The sequence below is a fragment of the Melanostigma gelatinosum genome (genome assembly GCF_949748355.1).
Source record: "Melanostigma gelatinosum genome assembly, chromosome: 7".
Taxonomy (NCBI): domain Eukaryota; kingdom Metazoa; phylum Chordata; class Actinopteri; order Perciformes; family Zoarcidae; genus Melanostigma; species Melanostigma gelatinosum.
Window position 1 is genome coordinate 19,600,420 of NC_136640.1, and position 17,101 is coordinate 19,617,520.

Consider the following 17,101-nt stretch of genomic DNA (forward strand, 5'->3'; position numbering starts at 1 on the left):
CTGTCAGGTTGTATTTGTGATGCAACTGTGTGTGGCAGGGAACATAGTTTATCTTGTGGTGTTGCTATGACATTGTTTGTTTGTTCCTGTATAACCCATTGCTGTAGATTCATAGACATCTTGTGGATCATTACTGGCTTGGAAGACCTTGATGTGCACTTATTCAATGTACTTTGTTTATTACAATGCATGGCAAATGAAAAGTACATAAGAAGAATTTCCTCAAGGTAACCTGAGGAAACCCGATTTATTATTATGGTCACACAACTCCATACTTGTAACTGCAGCAGGTTACATATTCCTGTATGTGATCTGTCAATATGTAAATGTGAAATGTTGTCATTCAAACTCAGCCATTTATGCCGCATGTCTCCCAGAAGCCATCACTTTGAATGCCAAATTTTTGTTTAAATATTTGAATGTTGATGCCTTTCAACTACAACTACTTGCTGCGTCTCCCACCGGCGCGGCAACCACAAAACAAAATGAAAGGGTCTAAATAATTGATCCAGCTTCCAAGTTAACTACCCAAAGGGTTGAATTACATCAAACTCCAAAGTGCCCCAGCTGCCTGCTCAGAAAGCCCAGAGAATGAGTTATTAATCCAGACGCAAATCCCCCCCCCCCCCCCCCCCCTAATTCCAGAGTAGCAACACGCCGGTCACTGGCGGTGACATGACTGTGCTTAAGGGGACATGGGTGGGGGGGAATGGCCTTTACTGCGGCAGATTTGTCTCATAACAATGATACTGATTTGCATAGGTGCAGCATTTAGGTTGGCCTCGGGGCTTTCAGAAAGGAGTAGGAGAGCACTGAGGAGGAATATCCTCAGCTCCAGTCACGCCTTCAGTCATCTACAGGATTTGAAAGAATCCTTTTAAGTTGCAAAGTGCAGCAGGGTTCTGTGTGTCTCTTGGGTGCAAAGTCTTTCCCTGCTTGTATATCTCTGTAACATAAAACCATTCTGAGGACCTTTCACCTCGCTGCAGTTACGTATACAATAAATAAGTCAAATCTGAAAAAAAAAAGTTTATCTTTGAGATTTTTCTATGACGCTTGTCATTGTTTAATTACAGAAAATCTTTGACACTAAGGAGCCAATTACAGTCAGAGAGAGAAGAGCCTCCATTGTTCACTTAAACCACCTAATGAGCCATGTAAGCTGCTCCATGCCTTCTCGCGCAGTGAACTTCATTTTCTCAAGATGACAAAGCTAGAGTGAGCCAGCTTGGTCGTGGTGTCGATTTGTCTCACAAAAAACGGGGCTGCACACATCTGCACAGCCAGTGTGATTGAATCAAAGATTACACATTTCCCTGAATCGTCTGATCGAATTCACGGAAATGGTAATTTATGGAATTCTAATGTGTTCTGTTTCATGCATGATCTTCCGTCAGACTTCATGTTGTTATAAATGCAGTGTAATCTGGAATTACGTATGCATCTCAGGCTTTCAGTAAGAATTACACGAGCAAGAAAAAAAAAAGCTCATTTTAAAGTCACCATGGTAAAAAAAAAACAATAGCTGGAATATCAAATCATGTCTCTTTGACATACAGGTCAGTTATTGAAGAAATATTCAAATTCAGAGTTGACAGTGCAGGGGATATTTACTTTTTTTTGCTGTCAGTAAACAACCACAGAAAACCATGTGTGCCTAAAATAATTGGCTCGCAGTGTGTCTGTTGCCCTGGACAACAGGTGGCTTTTTATCACTTCGGATTGCATTTGCTCACGGTCATCTTTGAGCCCGCACACCGGACTTAAAATGTTATGCTGGATTTTGAACAAGTAAATGCTCTCAGCAGCATATCGTTATTCACATGAGTAGCCTTTGAGGCTGCAGAGTTTTGTTTTTGTTGTTGTTGTTGTTCCTCGGTATCCTGTTTTCATTCGGAAGAACACTGAGCCAGAGTTTCTGTAAGGCTGACGAAGCCGCTCGCTGAGGCCTGCGTTCCTTTTGTGGAGCATGTGTTTCCCTGTGGCCCCTGGCTTTCTCTGAGGGGCTTCTTCCTGGGGAGACTGCCAGTGGGAGCCCGCTGCCACGCTGAGCTGCAAGATCTGAAACACTGCAACCTCCACGTATTAGCATTTCTTAATGCAAAACAGCATGGGGTCGGGCCAGTGTTGGCTTTCAGTGCAGCCGGGCTCCCCCCCCCCGCACCACCGACACCACCTCACAGCTGACCAAGCAGGAAGGGCTGGGTAGAAGGCCTGGGGGACGTGGCTGTGCGTGAATTCAAATAAGTCTTTATTCAAACTGCTTAATCATCCCCCTGTATCTGCGGGGACGGTGAAAATGTGGTTAAAAGAGGTCACTCCGGAGAGTAATCCATCCACCGGACACCAAGAGGCATGAGCTATCTGAGGCTGAAGGATAATTTAATGAGTAGCACATGGCAACCCGCATGCCGTGCCCCTGTTTTTCCCAGAGAATTGCGAGGTTACATTTTTGAGTTGACATGTTAAACGTAATCGTTTTTTTTCTATTGATGTTGAGTTATCAATGAACTGCAGCCAACAGACAATTTGTCCGGTCCCGTTTGACTTGCTGTTCGTCAGCGCACGGAGTCCGCGGGTAATGCGTTTTGCATACCTACATGTCGTCTTTTCATTGACATATATCGAGATGCATCGCTTTCATTCCACAATAATTGCAGACCATCTGTGTCCTCTAACAAAATCTTCAAGCTCTTGATGGATATGCAGCGGAGTGACACACGGAGTCGAGCAGACACAACCACTTGTCTTGTTCTTGCTAAGGCAGCTCAAAAGAATGACAGAAAATCCATTTGATCTCAGAGAGGCGGAGAGATATATGCCAGGACTGGTCCTAATGGATTGGGTTGCAAACAGCAGTAAACCTCCTGTTTTTAAATTGCTGTTTTAAAAATATAACGTTTACAGAATGTTTTTTTCCATGTTTACATGTTTGAATGTACTTCTGCAACGGCTCACGTAGCCATGTTCATAGACTACGTCGTATGAAACTCGTGCTTCTAGTTCCCGTAGCTCATTTGGTGTCCTCGGTGAAAGCTGGTGGAAGGATGAACAACAGCAGGTCTTTTTCTCCTCCTGTTATTCCAGAAGGTCTTCTCCCCCTCATTCCCATCGAGAGAGCCCAGTCGAGAGCTGAGCGTTACCCCCACCATGTGTTGTTTGTGGTACCTGTTACCTCTCAAATGAGACCAGGGAAGACAGCTCGTATTCCCGCATGGCTCTTCCCTCCAGACTTCGTTAATGGTGGAGGAAACAGCACGGCCAGCAGAGAGAGCCGGCTGCAGGGAGCCAGGAGAGATATTGCAGCTTCACTGCCTCCATGACAAATTATATTTGTATTTTTATAGACAAACGCTACTCAACTGCAAACGTTGCTCTTATGATTAGCCATAGGGGCCGTGGCAGTAAGTAACATTCAATGATTCATCGGGACGCTGGATTGCTTTCGATTAATTCTGCATTGAATGGCTCACACCTCAGTGCGTAGGGCAGAGTGTCCGTGGCGTGTCACATGGTTTCATTTCATCAGGTGTGATCACCGGTGCTGTGGATTTGATCCGCTGGTCTCGTTCAGAAATAGAACTTCTCCCTGGACACTGTGCAAAGTCACACGTCACGTCTGAACCCAGTGTTCCTTATGTGGACAAATGTGGCAAGAATGATGCCACTGAAACGTTTTTCTACATAGATATACGTATAATATATATAGCTTCACATCTGAAGTTGTTTTAACATTTGACATAGCGTACATTGACTGTGCCCTTAAAAAACAATGTATCGATTTAGAGCAACTATAGCGATCAGATGGTAGCTGTTGTGAAGTATCCAATGAAATATGACCAGAATAAATATAAATGCTGGTCTCTTAAATGTAGGTGTACTGCTGTGGTGCAGGTCATTGAATTGTTTCCATGACTACTGTTGCTGATCTTTAGTCAGGCAGCGCAGCAGTATGGTGACATTTGTACTTCTCATTTGTACAGTGGCATCATTACTGACAGGTCAATGTCAATGTGATACTTTGCAGAAAATGTACGACCAGAAAATAATTTTTCTTTTGTTGATGTGTAACTCAGACAGTTGACACAAGAAAATGTACTCTCATAAAAAAGTTGTAACATTCTGAAACGTTCATGTCTGTTCATTTTACAATATAATTGAAATAACTGTATTGCATTTAAAACAACATGGCTTTTGGCAAAGTAGAGTACTAACACACCTTCACCATAAAAAAAAGTATTGCAATCCCTCAATTTAATTAGACTGTCATATTTAGGTCATTTTGAATGATTTATTTAAGGAGCTTTGTTGAGTTGTGTCTTCTTTGGATAAAACCCAAATACAGTCTCCAAGAATCCCCAATGCAGTTTTCAAATCATATAATAAATGCATTTGAAATTCAAGATAGCACATATGTATGTGTTATCTTCCACCAAAAGCTCTTAATAATATGTTTTAAAATGTGTGTTCTACACCTGGTACGGGATCAACATGCACATTGATTCACTATCATGAGATACGTTTGCCTGATATTTATTTTCTTGAGTAAATAGTGAACATGCTCAGAGATCCCATAGAAATCCATTACCTAGTTGTGCATCAGTTTAAACATTTCAAATGTAACTTTTTCACAGTTCAGCTATTTGGTCCCTCACCAGTTGGATAGTTGCCTCCCAGCAAATACAACATCTAACCATGAGACAGACGCTGCTGTTATCTCTCATGGTGGGGGTTGAGGTCTTGGCTAATGAAATGGATTTGCCTTAATTACTCATCTAGAATAGCGTCGGGAGGCCTTAACCAGTCCATACATCTGTTAGGAAGAAAAATGAAAAACCCACATTCACAGACTGAATGGATATCTTTAGGCTTCTGTCTTGAATGTTGCGTGAAGGTTTGGTTCTTGTAGCCAAGTCCCCCTTCTATGTCTCTCTGGTAACAAATTAATCTCCTTTTCATGCCAATTTCCTTGTGCAAAGCAGGTCAAAAGAAAATCATTTGTTTTTTTCTCTGTCCTTTGGATAGCAGTGAATAATTGTTGCTGAGTCACCACATTCGTGGGGGTCGTGTGGCTTTGTCTCATGAACTGTCCTTTATGTCCCGCTTCTCATCTTTCTGTTCAACTTCCCCCGAAAATAGCAGTGACTACTTACCTGGCTGTTGAAGGGTGATTGAAGGGACAAGGGAAGACACGCATACAGTCAAGTGGTGAATGTAAATCACGATGCAGCGCTCGTCCTTTTTCTGGAGAACGAGTTCGACGATGCATTCAAATGGAGATGGGTTGTATGCAAATCAGGAGGACAGGGAAGTAGGCACATTTCCTGCGGCAACTCTTCCATGTGGACTGTAAAGATTCTTTTAAATACTTTATAATCATTTGTGGCTACTGACAAATAATAAAGCAGCAGAACTTGGCACTTTGGAAACTTGATTTAAATGATTGGATTGTGATCAAATATTTCAGATTTGTATGTTACGAACCTAAATCTATTCCTGCATCCAGTTTAATCATTTCGTGTAATTTAGAATAAATACATTTGGGTTCTAAATATGTTTTCTTTGGGGAGATACAATAGCTTTAAACTGTGATTTGTCACTCCGTAGTATGTTCAGCTGATTTACTTTGATCCAATCTCACTCGTGCTCGCCCTCGACTAACCTGTTGTGACGTTTTGAGAACAGTTTGCCTCAACAGCCGACATGTTAATATTCCAGCTTGTTTTAAGCTGCAATATTGCGAAACACTTGACACTGAAACAGGCAACCTGTTTCCTGTCATTTTTGAGCCGTAGCGCGACTTTCAATTTATTGCAAGTATGGTCCTCGGATTTAAAAAGAAAAAAAGAAAAGAGAAGTGTGAGAAAAATGAATCACACAAAAATGCCCCACATTCGCGTCATCGTCACACGAAGTAAAGCATTTGTTTACCGAGCACTAAATGCATTCCTAGTGAAGTGATGCATTTGTCCTTGTGTTATATTTCTCTGCGTATGTCTGTGCCGTCCTTGCATCGAATTTGCATAACCTTATTAATGGCTTTAGGCATCAAGTACATTACTGAGCGGGAGGGAGGTCATCAACAACTGTGCGGTTTTACCTCAGACCGGTCTATTGTTCATCAGGACTGTGGTGCGCCTCTCTCTCTCTCTCTCACTGGTTCGGCTAATTACGAGGGCAACATTGTGCAAAAGTGTACTCAGTATGGGGCCATCTATCAGTGTGGCGGATGCATAACGTGGCATTCAATTTCTGCCAGGGGTTCATCCTATGGAACATGTGCGCTGTGAGGCAGAGAGCCAGGTTCAACATAGAGTCTGAAGGTTGTTGACTACAAATGAAAGCTACAGAGTAAAGATATAAATGAGCTGAATTGCTAAACTCTCTGTAAAGCTTGCTGGAAGAGGCGTTAGCATGTGCTTGAGGATGAAACTACATTTCAGTCTTGTTGTTCCTTGCCGAGCCAATCGTTTGCACATTACCTGAGAGCACAAAGGGCTCTCTCTCGCTCCGCTTTCCTAAAATGCCTCAAGCAACGAAGCGTAATGCTACTTTGTTCTCAGTTTTGCACCTCAGTGGCCTGTGCATCAGTCTGCCTTGATTGACACATGTTGATATAGCATCTTCGTGTTCCCCTGCAGAACCTGAAATGACACTCAGCTTCTTGACTGGCGCGAGCAGATATCGCTTCAACAAAGGAACTGATTATACAAAATAAGCCCTTTATGTGTCTAGATTCTGCTCCCTCTGCTGTAAATTGGCAATTTAGTGTTGGGGATATCTGTGAAATAAAGGAGGCTTGCTGCTTTAAAGAAAAGACACTCTTTCATTCTCAGTCAAGCCAGGAGTTCATTGATTGATGAATGGCTTAATAAATGTGGAAATAAATGGATAGAGAGTGCACAAGGACATTGGTCTTCTTTCTTGTGAAGTGCAAGGAGCATCAAATAGTGCATATGGGACCACTGGGTACAATCTGTTCCTATAGACTTCATATCTAATAGTTGTAATACCTCTGATGGGAAGTGACAACAGAGCTGGTAAAATAAGAAACAAAGAGAAACAAAAAGAGACCGTTTTGGCTGCTAAAAGCTCTGGAACAGTACGTGACCACTGGAATCACTTCTAATGAGCTTGACCACATGCAAGTAGCTAAATCTGAGGTTTCAGTTTCAGAAAATCGCTTCAGGCGAGCCGTGGTAAAGCATTTTGCACAAGGCTATTGTTAATAAAAAAACAAACTGCATGGTGTCATTTTCAATCAAAACCTGAGTTTAGACAAACCAAATCAAATCCTGCTTTCATCGTTGAGGAAACATTTCAAGGTTTAGACTATATCTGCCTTCTAAAAACCGTTATCGATGCCTTCATATTGTAATAGTCGATTTAACTCCTTGTTCTCTGGCATCAGCCTCCAGCTCATCCGAAACTCTGCTGCTAGTAAACATGACCACATGCCACCGATCCTGGCTTCCACTGTCTACCCTTACAATTGATTATAAATGTTGTTGTTGATGAAGTTATTTATCATCTTCTCTTGTTGCCCTATCTCCCTTCTCGCACCCCGAGATCCTCGTATGCGTCGTTCCTTGTTGTTCCAAGATCCAGATGCTTACACAAAGGAGATAGAGCCTTTGCATTAGGAGCTAATCGACTCTGGAATTATCTGCCAAAGGAGATCAAAATCACTCTTAAAAACCCACTTTCTTATAAATTGCTTTTCTGTGATTTTAACATATATATATATATTACATTTAAGTTTGTTTTACTCTCTTTGTTTACGTATTTAGTTTTTGGCTTTGACTTCAATTCATAAATTTTATGTTTTAAATCTGTTCTGTTTTTATTGTAAAGCAGATTGCAACTGCGTTTTACAACATAAAGTTTATTATTATTATGCATGCTCAAACATCATTCCCCAGCTAAATAAATGTAAAGAAGAAGAAGAAGCCAGCTCGGCCGTTTACACAGGAGCCAGTGTTCGGTCTGACTGCCACAGGTCTCTGTGGGAGGCAGAAGGCACACTCTGATAGAGACCAGTTAGCAGAAATAATGAGTAGAAGAGGGGCGTTTTTTGTGAGTGGTTCACATAAGGGCTTTGCAGCACTTCACTGAAATTAGTTTAGGTGTTAATTTTTGCACTGCTGGTGAAAATCTGGCTAATCATTCATCAGCCATGTTGCAGCTTGGGGAGTTGAAATAACACCATAAGGCTCTTCTTACCCTGCTAGCAACCTTTTTTTTGGAATATGCACCCGCAAAGGATCTGCAGTGGCGTTGAATATATATATATATTTTTTTCCCTCTTTCGCTTTCAGACGGAGCCTTTCAGAACCATTCTCGGCTGCGGACGCCTCCTCTACCGCTCTCCCACTCCCACTCGCCCAATCATCAGCACCATGCGGCCTCCATTAACTCCTTGAACAGGGGCAACTACACACCGCGGAGTAACCCAAGCCCCGCGCCCACAGACAGCTCTGTCCCTCCTGAGGGTCCGGCCGGAGGTCAAGACTCCGGCAGCACGCAGGACAACTGGCTGCTCAACAGCAACATCCCCCTGGAAACGAGGTACTGACTGGTGACTTGTCTCCCCGACCATGTACAGAGATGTCGGCAAGTCTGAGCTTGAGTTTTTCATGCTGTCTGCTCCATATTAAATTACCGCAGTGCTTACAAGGAGCAAAGTAATGAAATGGAGAATATCCTGCTAGGGGCGAAGGCCTGCGTTTGAGATTTGAGAGAACGTGATTTTGTGGCAAACAAGAGAAAAGTGCTGCTTTTGGGTCTTTGTCCGACGTTAGCAATCCCAACATAGAGTAATTACGATCATGCTGGATGTGAAACGGTTCTTGCAAAATTACATTTGGGCTCCCGTGAGCAGGCTTCATAGCTCCTCCACTTCAGCCCTGAGTTATATTTATTATTTCATATTAATCAGTGCCCGGTTCTCGAGCACATTTCTCAACAGGAGACCCTTGTGTGAAGTGGATCTGTCAAGTGTTATTGTAATAAAGAGAATATCTGTTGGTATTTCTTCTGCTGGTCTTATTGCAAGGTGGAGTGAAATCAAGAATAGCGTGGCATGTTATCGCAAACCTCATAATGATCTCAATAATCTCTCTATAAGCTTTTTTTCCTTCATTTAGAAGATTTGATTCGACGAATCTATTCAAAGCCATCCAATAGCAAACCTTAGACCTCACTGTTGGCTGTAGTGTATACAGTAAAAACATGCTGGCATAAATGAAACCGTTGTTGACAGGAGGAGACTAGCTAATAGCTTAGTTGGCGCGGCTAAACACCAGCCATGAAGAGAATGACTGTCTCTTCCTTCAGTTTTTGTGAGACGCTTCAGTCAACAGGAAAATGAGCATCAATTTGGGCTGGTGGAAGGACAGTTAGTGGGATAATGAATGATTACATGTCATCCAGCTCCAAAGTTAATCCCGCACAGGTATTCCCTGTGGAGCAGAAACCAGATGGCGAAGAGAGGGAATCAGCAACAGGCAAGAGGGCTGCTCAAACCACATATGTAGTCTGTATGACCTGTTGTCTTGCAAAAATGATCAACTACTAAGGTTCTAATCATGAATTTGAAACCATTAGTGATATCTACACAGACACACACATATTTTAATTTCCCTTTTACTTAGTTAATAGTATTGGAATGGACCTCTCTGGTCACTTTTGTGAAATTGAATGGCCCTGACAAACTGCACTGGTAGGTCTTGTTCTGCTCTGCCAGTGGCGAGATGCCAGCATTTGGAAGGCCCTCTCCAGCCTCTCCATTTTATTTAGAATTTCTGCCAAGTGTTGCTCCCTCTCTTCTTTAAAAATTGCATTCTTTCCCGGAACACAAGCTTGAGAGACCACGAACAGACAACAAAAACAAGGCTTTTCTCTTGTACCACTGGACGTGTTCAGCCTGCCCGTTGCATGTGGACAGTTCATTTCTACATTGCATTGCTGCAGGGGGAGTGCATCATGGGGAGGAATGAGACACGCGCCTCTAGAAACGTTAGAACGAACTGAAAATGTGTTGTGTTTTTTTCCATTAAATGCCACTCAACTTTACTTAAGGATAATATCCAGTGTGGACGCTATGGAACTTTAGTGCATTTGTAATTCAAAATTAAGATATTGAAAAGTGTTTTGTCTGAAATAAGTGTTAGAAAGCTTAAGGTTCTCATTTGTGAGTGATGCATTGTTTTCTTCCAATCACAACCTTAAAGGAGCCAGAATACTCTAATGTTTATCAGAGAAGAGCAAGACGCTTGCAGAGAAGGGCAGGGCTCGTACAAAACAAGGTATGGCAGAGCCCAAACGAGGGGGATCAAGAGAGCTAGATGTTATTTGTCTCACACCTTTGTAGAAGTAGTTTCATAAGGGCCTTGGTGTCTTTGTCCCACGCCGTCCGTCTTGACCCCCCATTTGTCAGTTGTTGTTGTTGTTGTTGTTGATGTTGATGTTGCTTGGTGATCACATACTGTATTGGCATTTCTGTGTCTCTTGCACGCACATCTCACACTCGCTTCATATCCATCTTTCCACCTGTATGTAGAAACATAGCAAAGCAGGCATTCCTAGAGACTTTACAGGACAACCTCATTGAGATGGACATTCTGGCATCGGCACGCCACGATGCCTCGTACAACGACGGGTATGTTGCATGTTTGCTATTTGGCTCACGCCACTGTCACAATCTGCTTTCCAACAACAGTGATGCTTGTGCTATTTTTCCATCAGACATCCTCTGTTTTGAAATGCTGTCAATCACTAGCGTGCGTCTCCTGCTGTACCACAATCTTTGCCATGTTTGTCCCTTCCCTCTTTGATACAACGAACAATTTGCATCAAGTCACATTGTTGGGTTGCATTGCTTCTGAATAATGTTAAGCATGACCGCTTTATGAAACACAGTTGCCCTGTGTTATCTCCTATTGCCGGAATAGGATATGCCAGAGATTTGTCCTGATGGTTAATAAATAAAATGTGGTCTCGGTGACTTTCCACATCATACATTGTAATGTGACACTCAATCACGTGCCATGTCCCTGTCGCTCAGGAGCTTTGTGTGAACTTGTCAGTAAAACGGCCTTCACAACAGCGACCGCCCCACCACCGGCTCTCTGACGGGCCGATCATATGGCTCTTGGACATGCAGCTCGACACATGTTTTCCGAGCTCGCCGTCCGTGTTCTTCAAGGGCGAATACATCTGCTGAACTCCTTGCTGCAACCGTATATATGCTGCATCTCTCCTGTGGACAGCCTCGATACATAGTTACCGGGAATTACTCGGCACCGCGCAGGGATGACTACGTAAACAAGAGCCAGCTGCGGTCGCTAGTGCTGTAAATTAGATTTAATATTGATTCGCAGTTTCGACTGAGCAAAAGCCAGTATGCTTTGGCATTCTCACTAATCTAGCAGAGGCGTGACTATGGTAACAGTATTGAATGTGCTTGGAAGCAGAATTACTCACCAGTGGAAGGGACTGCACTTGGACTCACAGTAACCTACAGTGTTGTGATGACAGACATCCCTTAGAAATGAGGGTTCTCTGTGAAGACTAACAACAGATTTTGTCTTCCTCCCAAGGCACTTCCTGTTCAAACCAGGTGGGACGTCCCCAATGTATTGCACAACATCACCAGGATACCCTTTGACCTCCAGCACGGTCTACTCGCCTCCCCCGCGCCCCCTGCCCCGCAACACCTTCTCTCGACCCGCCTTCAGCCTGAAGAAACCCTACAAGCACTGCAACTGGAAGTGCGCCGCTCTCAGCGCCATCCTCATCTCAGTAACACTGCTGTTCCTGTTGGCCTACTTCATCGGTGAGTCACCTTTGAATGCCTCTGCACGCCCGGGTGAGCGCCTCTACCTATCCGCCCCCGGCCCCACCTCTCACTTAACTGCAGACACAGGATGAGTCCATGCTCTGTTATGTTCCCTCTCTCATCATCCGTTTTAATAGTGTTGAATCTGCACTCCGCTGCCTTATATGAGCTTGGTTATATAGGGAGTTATAGATTGACTCCTCGCCCACGCACCTCGTCTGAAATAAGATTATCATTCATAGATTGGGTTGACTGAATTCAAAGAGATGGGCAATGCAGTTTCTTGCTCTTGTGAATAGGTCAGAGAGGGAATGAATTAAAAAATGCATCAGCCATCACACAGGAGAGGACTTGCACGTTTAGAATATTCATCGTGTTTGATTTAAGATTCTCTGACCAGCATACAGGCCCAGTTGGGTTGAGGACCATCAGCTGTGAAATTTGAGTTCTGCTATTAAATCAGTTCTTCTCTTTTTGACTGCTATCATTCCCTCAGGAAATGATATCCATATCCAAGAATACAGTCTCTTATTTATTTGTGTGATCGATACACAAGACTGATTACACATTTCTCGTGTAAACAGTGAAACGAAGGAGCAGTTGATAAAGACGCAAAATCAAAAACTAAAAAGGGAAGTTGAATGTACATGTAATAGGATTCTGCAAGTAATCGCTGTGGTGTTGCTTCTCAGAGATCACTTATCTGTGTTCCCAACTCTGTGGATTTTTGTGTTGGTTTTCTTTCTGGTCTGTCCAACTATCACTTGGTGACCCAGTTCATCCTCTGTTTATTCCAGTAATACTAGAGGTTGAATCGCTATGGTTAAATCAATCAGGGAAGGCTTATTAAGAGAATATGTGTAATATTACTTCAACCAAAAATCGATACAAGAGAGTTCACAGGTGCACAGCAACCAACAAGAACAGCAGCATCTGCAGTAACAGTGGGATCATGTAGAGAACGTGGGGTGGAAATGTGAGGTTGGTGGATTTTGATCCATTCAAGGCCACGTAGCAAACGGTTTTGGATCATGGGTGAGGTAAGTAAACCACACGTTATCTGAATTAGTGTTATAAGCTTGGCTAAGGTTGGAAATTTGAGAGTTGAGAGGATTTGAAAGGAATCAGTGACTGGGTTCAGGACAAACGGAGACGGGTAAAGCTTCTTAAAATGTAATGTCAAACAGGTGTGTTTGAGGTGTGGATTTAGATGTTGTTGAATATCTTGGTTGCCTCTTTTGGTAGACAGTTCCTTCATGAAAAAGCCAGCAGAATCCTTTTCATACAAGTAATGAAGGTTCTGCCCCTGTCGTTGTTACTCATTCAAATAAGGATCTAATTCATACTTCTGTTGAATATATTTGACCAATATGTGCACCTGATTGGTTTTGAATAACTGTAACATATAAATGGCTACACTGTTGACTTCGTTCTCGCACGGAAAATAAATATTCTTGGTGAGAACATTGTATTTTATAGTCAATGACAGAAGAGCCAGATCTATCTGCATGGCCTTCATCAGTGAGATAAATTAAATCTTTATTGAGGACATTTTGTTATAGATATGCATTATGCTGTAACAATCACAGAGGAAATCGTTTCTGCTTCTCCTCGAGGCCAAACAAACTGAAATCTGATTATTCATTTTTTTTTGTTTTTTTGGTTTCCAGAGCCATTTAAATTGTTTAATTTGAAATTCCGAACAGTGCTGGATTGACAAAAAAAAAAAAAGAACGAGCCGGTTGCTGCTCATGGATATTATCGAAGTATCCAGTCATTTTGAATCAGTGACGACGGGTGTGAGAACGTTCTGGTTTGGCTTGTGTTTAGCATCAGCAGTGCGGTTTGGCTGTAGAAGTAGAGATACAGTACGTGTCTGCAGTTTACTGCTTTAACTTGGCCAAAAGCCAGAGAGCCCCGTCAGCCTGATCGTGCTTAATCAGACTGTGTAATTATACCCTACAAAAACTCAGAACATCTCCCGATGCACCACAAGTAAACATGTTGGAGACCAAACCTCACCCTATGATCGGAATTTCCAATCAAGAACGAGGGCCATATTTAATTAAAGGCTGATGAGAAAATACATTTAATTCCTAGTGCAATTAATTATTGAGGCCTGTAATTGGGAACGCCGGGTGAGATGTCTAATGAACCCAATTATGCCTCGTGACAGATGTTTTGACTTGCAGCATGGTTTTATTTTGTCACAGCTTTGTAAATGGGCACATTTTGAAGTGCAAAAAGGTCGGGGGTTTAAGATGGCACTATTTTCTCTGTGGTCGCTCGCTCATTAGCACATTTATTATATGTTCCTCATTTTAAGGTCATCAGTATCCTCCTGTGTTCATGTCTATTCACCCTGGGTATCTAGCCAAGGACGGAAAGGTTGGGCCCCAGAAATGTTTTTTCACTGCATGATCATCCACCTCGGAAAAGGCCCCTCTGCAACACAGATTTGACCTGTTTCTCCGTCTTTTAGTAGGATATCACTGCTTTGTTTGATTTGGCTTTTCATTTTCCCAAGCTGATATTTGCTTTATCTCGGTTTGTTAATATGATGTTACTCTGAATGAAAAACAAACTCAGTCTTCTTATTTGTAATCTTGAATGAATACGACGAGGGCGATTGTGGCTCAGTGGCAGAGCAGGGTCTTCAATCAGAGGATCGGCGGTTCTATCCTCGGCTCCACTCGTCCGTGTCCTTGGGCAAGACACTTAACCCCAAATTGCTCTCGTATCTGTGCCTACGCTGTGTTAATGTTTTATGAATGTTAGATAGTCCTGATCGACAGGCGGCACCTTTCATGTCATCAGTGTATGAATGGGTGTGAATGGGTGACTGATGACATGTAGTGTCGAACGACTAGAACAGCGCTACCCAAGTACACGTCCATTTACTGCTCTTTTTGTGAACGTTAAATCAATCTAGGATATTATCTAAAGACTAAAATCTTCCAAGTACAAAATATTTATCTTTTGATGCAATGAATTACTTTATTGGCCATGAAAAAAACTTTCAGTGAAACTCCCATTTCTTTTTTAAAATCCTATAATACTCAATATTTATCGGGAATGCTGCATTCACGTACCATGATGCACAGCTACTTACCCCAGCTAGGTCTGCTAGGCTGTTTGAATGTGTTAGCATGCTAACGTTTCTGTCAAAGCAGTTGTCATTCTAATGTGACATGTAACTGTCCATGTATTATATGGATGCAAAAGAATATAGCTTTATGTTACTGGCAAACATCAGTGGAAAAAAATGAACATTCCCACATTATTGCTTCTAATCAGTGAAAGTTTGAAAGTGCGTTAGCCACTTACAGCTCACTAGCATGTAGCATTACACTGGTTGTGTATTGTTGCAAGCACAGCAATGAATTTTTCCATTTTAGGTTATTGTACTTTGCGGCACACATTAATCATTTCTACAGTTATTAAAGTCGTGGTGATAGGGTTGAAACCTATATGCCTTCTGATATTGATTGTTTGTTTCTTTAAACAAATTTAAATCTGCCATTTCGCACTGCAGTACCAAAGAAAATACTCCCTGATGCATCATAAGTAGAAATGCACCAATTTCACTTTTTTGGTTGATTCTGATCTTTTTTAAAGTCTGACCTGCAGATTCAGATTTTTGCTGATTTCATTTTTTCTAACAGCAATGCTCAAACAATAATTTCAAACATCCCGAAGTCAACCATCCTAAATGTAATGTTTTACTTTGTTATTGTCGTCTATAGTGGTTATTTGCATAAAAACACAATACAAATGATTAGAAAATAATTGATAGGCTATTTTTAATAAGACACTTGAATAACAGCAAGTGAAAAGCTTGTTTGATGATATACTGAAAATGAATCATAAACACCCACCAGCTATACATAATCTTTCATTATTGTCTTTGGGTGTCTTTAGAGAAATATAACATGGCAGTGGTGCTATGTCTCCAAGCTACAAACCAGTTACGTTATTTACATGGAAATATATACTTCCTATAATTAAGTTCTTCCCAATGTGGATATTGAAAAGATTGATTTGCACCAGACTTGTAATGGCCCAATTCTGAAGGAAGGAAATGTATTATCCCCAGCTCAGACATGGCCAGAACACACATTTTATATTCCAGTCAGTCTATGTTGTGTTTACCGTAGCTTTCTTTCACATTGTTATTTTTGTTTTGTTTTCAACATTATATTTTTGGCATGTTCGTTTTTATTTTTGACTATATTGCAAAAATAGGGGGGGACAAAAAGAGGGGTATGACATGCAACAAAGGTCCAAAGGCCGGAATTCAACCGGGGATGTTGCGGTTACATGGTATGCACTGCAGATACTCGACAGTACTTTCTTTTAATGAAATACAGCATGACCGTATTAGAATGAAGTGGTGCTAGAATGACGTGTGGCTGTAAATGTTATCTGCCTCAAATTATTACCTGGAAATGTACAATTGTGTGCAATTTTAAATGATTCAACACACATTGAACACAATGGTCATTTACACAACAGTCTGCCAACGGAAGAGAGGTGTTCATGCGATGTTCAGGTGACAAATGAGCAACCGATCGCTTCTGTGTCTAGCACCTATTTATAAGAGATTAATTAACCATATGGTTGAAGTATTTTTTAAACCAAGGTGTGCACGAGATTATTCTATCCTGGCTTTCTTTTTTTTCTTTTTTTTAATACCTCAAGAGTTTGCCTCTTTTAGATGCGAACAGTATTTGATGATTTTGACGAGTTAGATGAGGGAAAAAAAGGGCTCAGCTCATCACAGCCTCCCTTGAAGTGTGCACTAGATGGAAAGTGCTCCTCAGATCAGAGGATAGAGGCACAGGAATGCTGGCAGATGACCCACAGCAATAAGCGCTGGCTTCCTCGGATTGGCTGAGAAGCCTTCTACTACAGTACCTCTGTTGCCTAATTGGCACATGGCGTGACCCAACTTCCTGCAAAGAGTTAAGTGAAAAGAGGGCACAGCGTGTGCTCAGGACAAAATGGGCGATGCTGCGGAGTGCAGTACTCTTGACAGGTCTGTGGCATCGCTGGAACACAGACACAGCTTGTCTCTGCCAGTGGCCATCTCATTAGAAGTGCCTTGTTGCTCCCACGACCTGTCTTCATTTTTGCAGCCAATTGCAGCAACTTTCTGAGCGTCGCCGGCCGATGTTTTGCAAAGTTTGGAAGGCAAGCAAAACAAAATCAGGAGGCTCTTCACTGGCTCCGGTCCAATGCTCTGCATATCAGAGATACCAA

The 17,101-nt window shown here is 42.1% G+C and overlaps 1 protein-coding gene across 2 annotated transcripts in view; it reads left to right on the forward strand.

The window, feature by feature from the left end:
• The window catches only part of tenm4 (teneurin transmembrane protein 4), a gene marked incomplete at its 5' end in the record, with an annotated part of 120,905 nt that overhangs the window by 33,787 nt on the left and 70,017 nt on the right, over positions 1-17,101 (forward strand). For both annotated transcript variants that reach the window (XM_079272464.1, XM_079272465.1), the window contains 3 exons: positions 8,319-8,568; positions 10,562-10,660; positions 11,601-11,836. In XM_079272464.1, the coding sequence (XP_079128590.1) occupies positions 8,319-8,568; positions 10,562-10,660; positions 11,601-11,836 (585 nt within the window). The remainder of the gene's footprint in view (positions 1-8,318; positions 8,569-10,561; positions 10,661-11,600; positions 11,837-17,101) is intronic.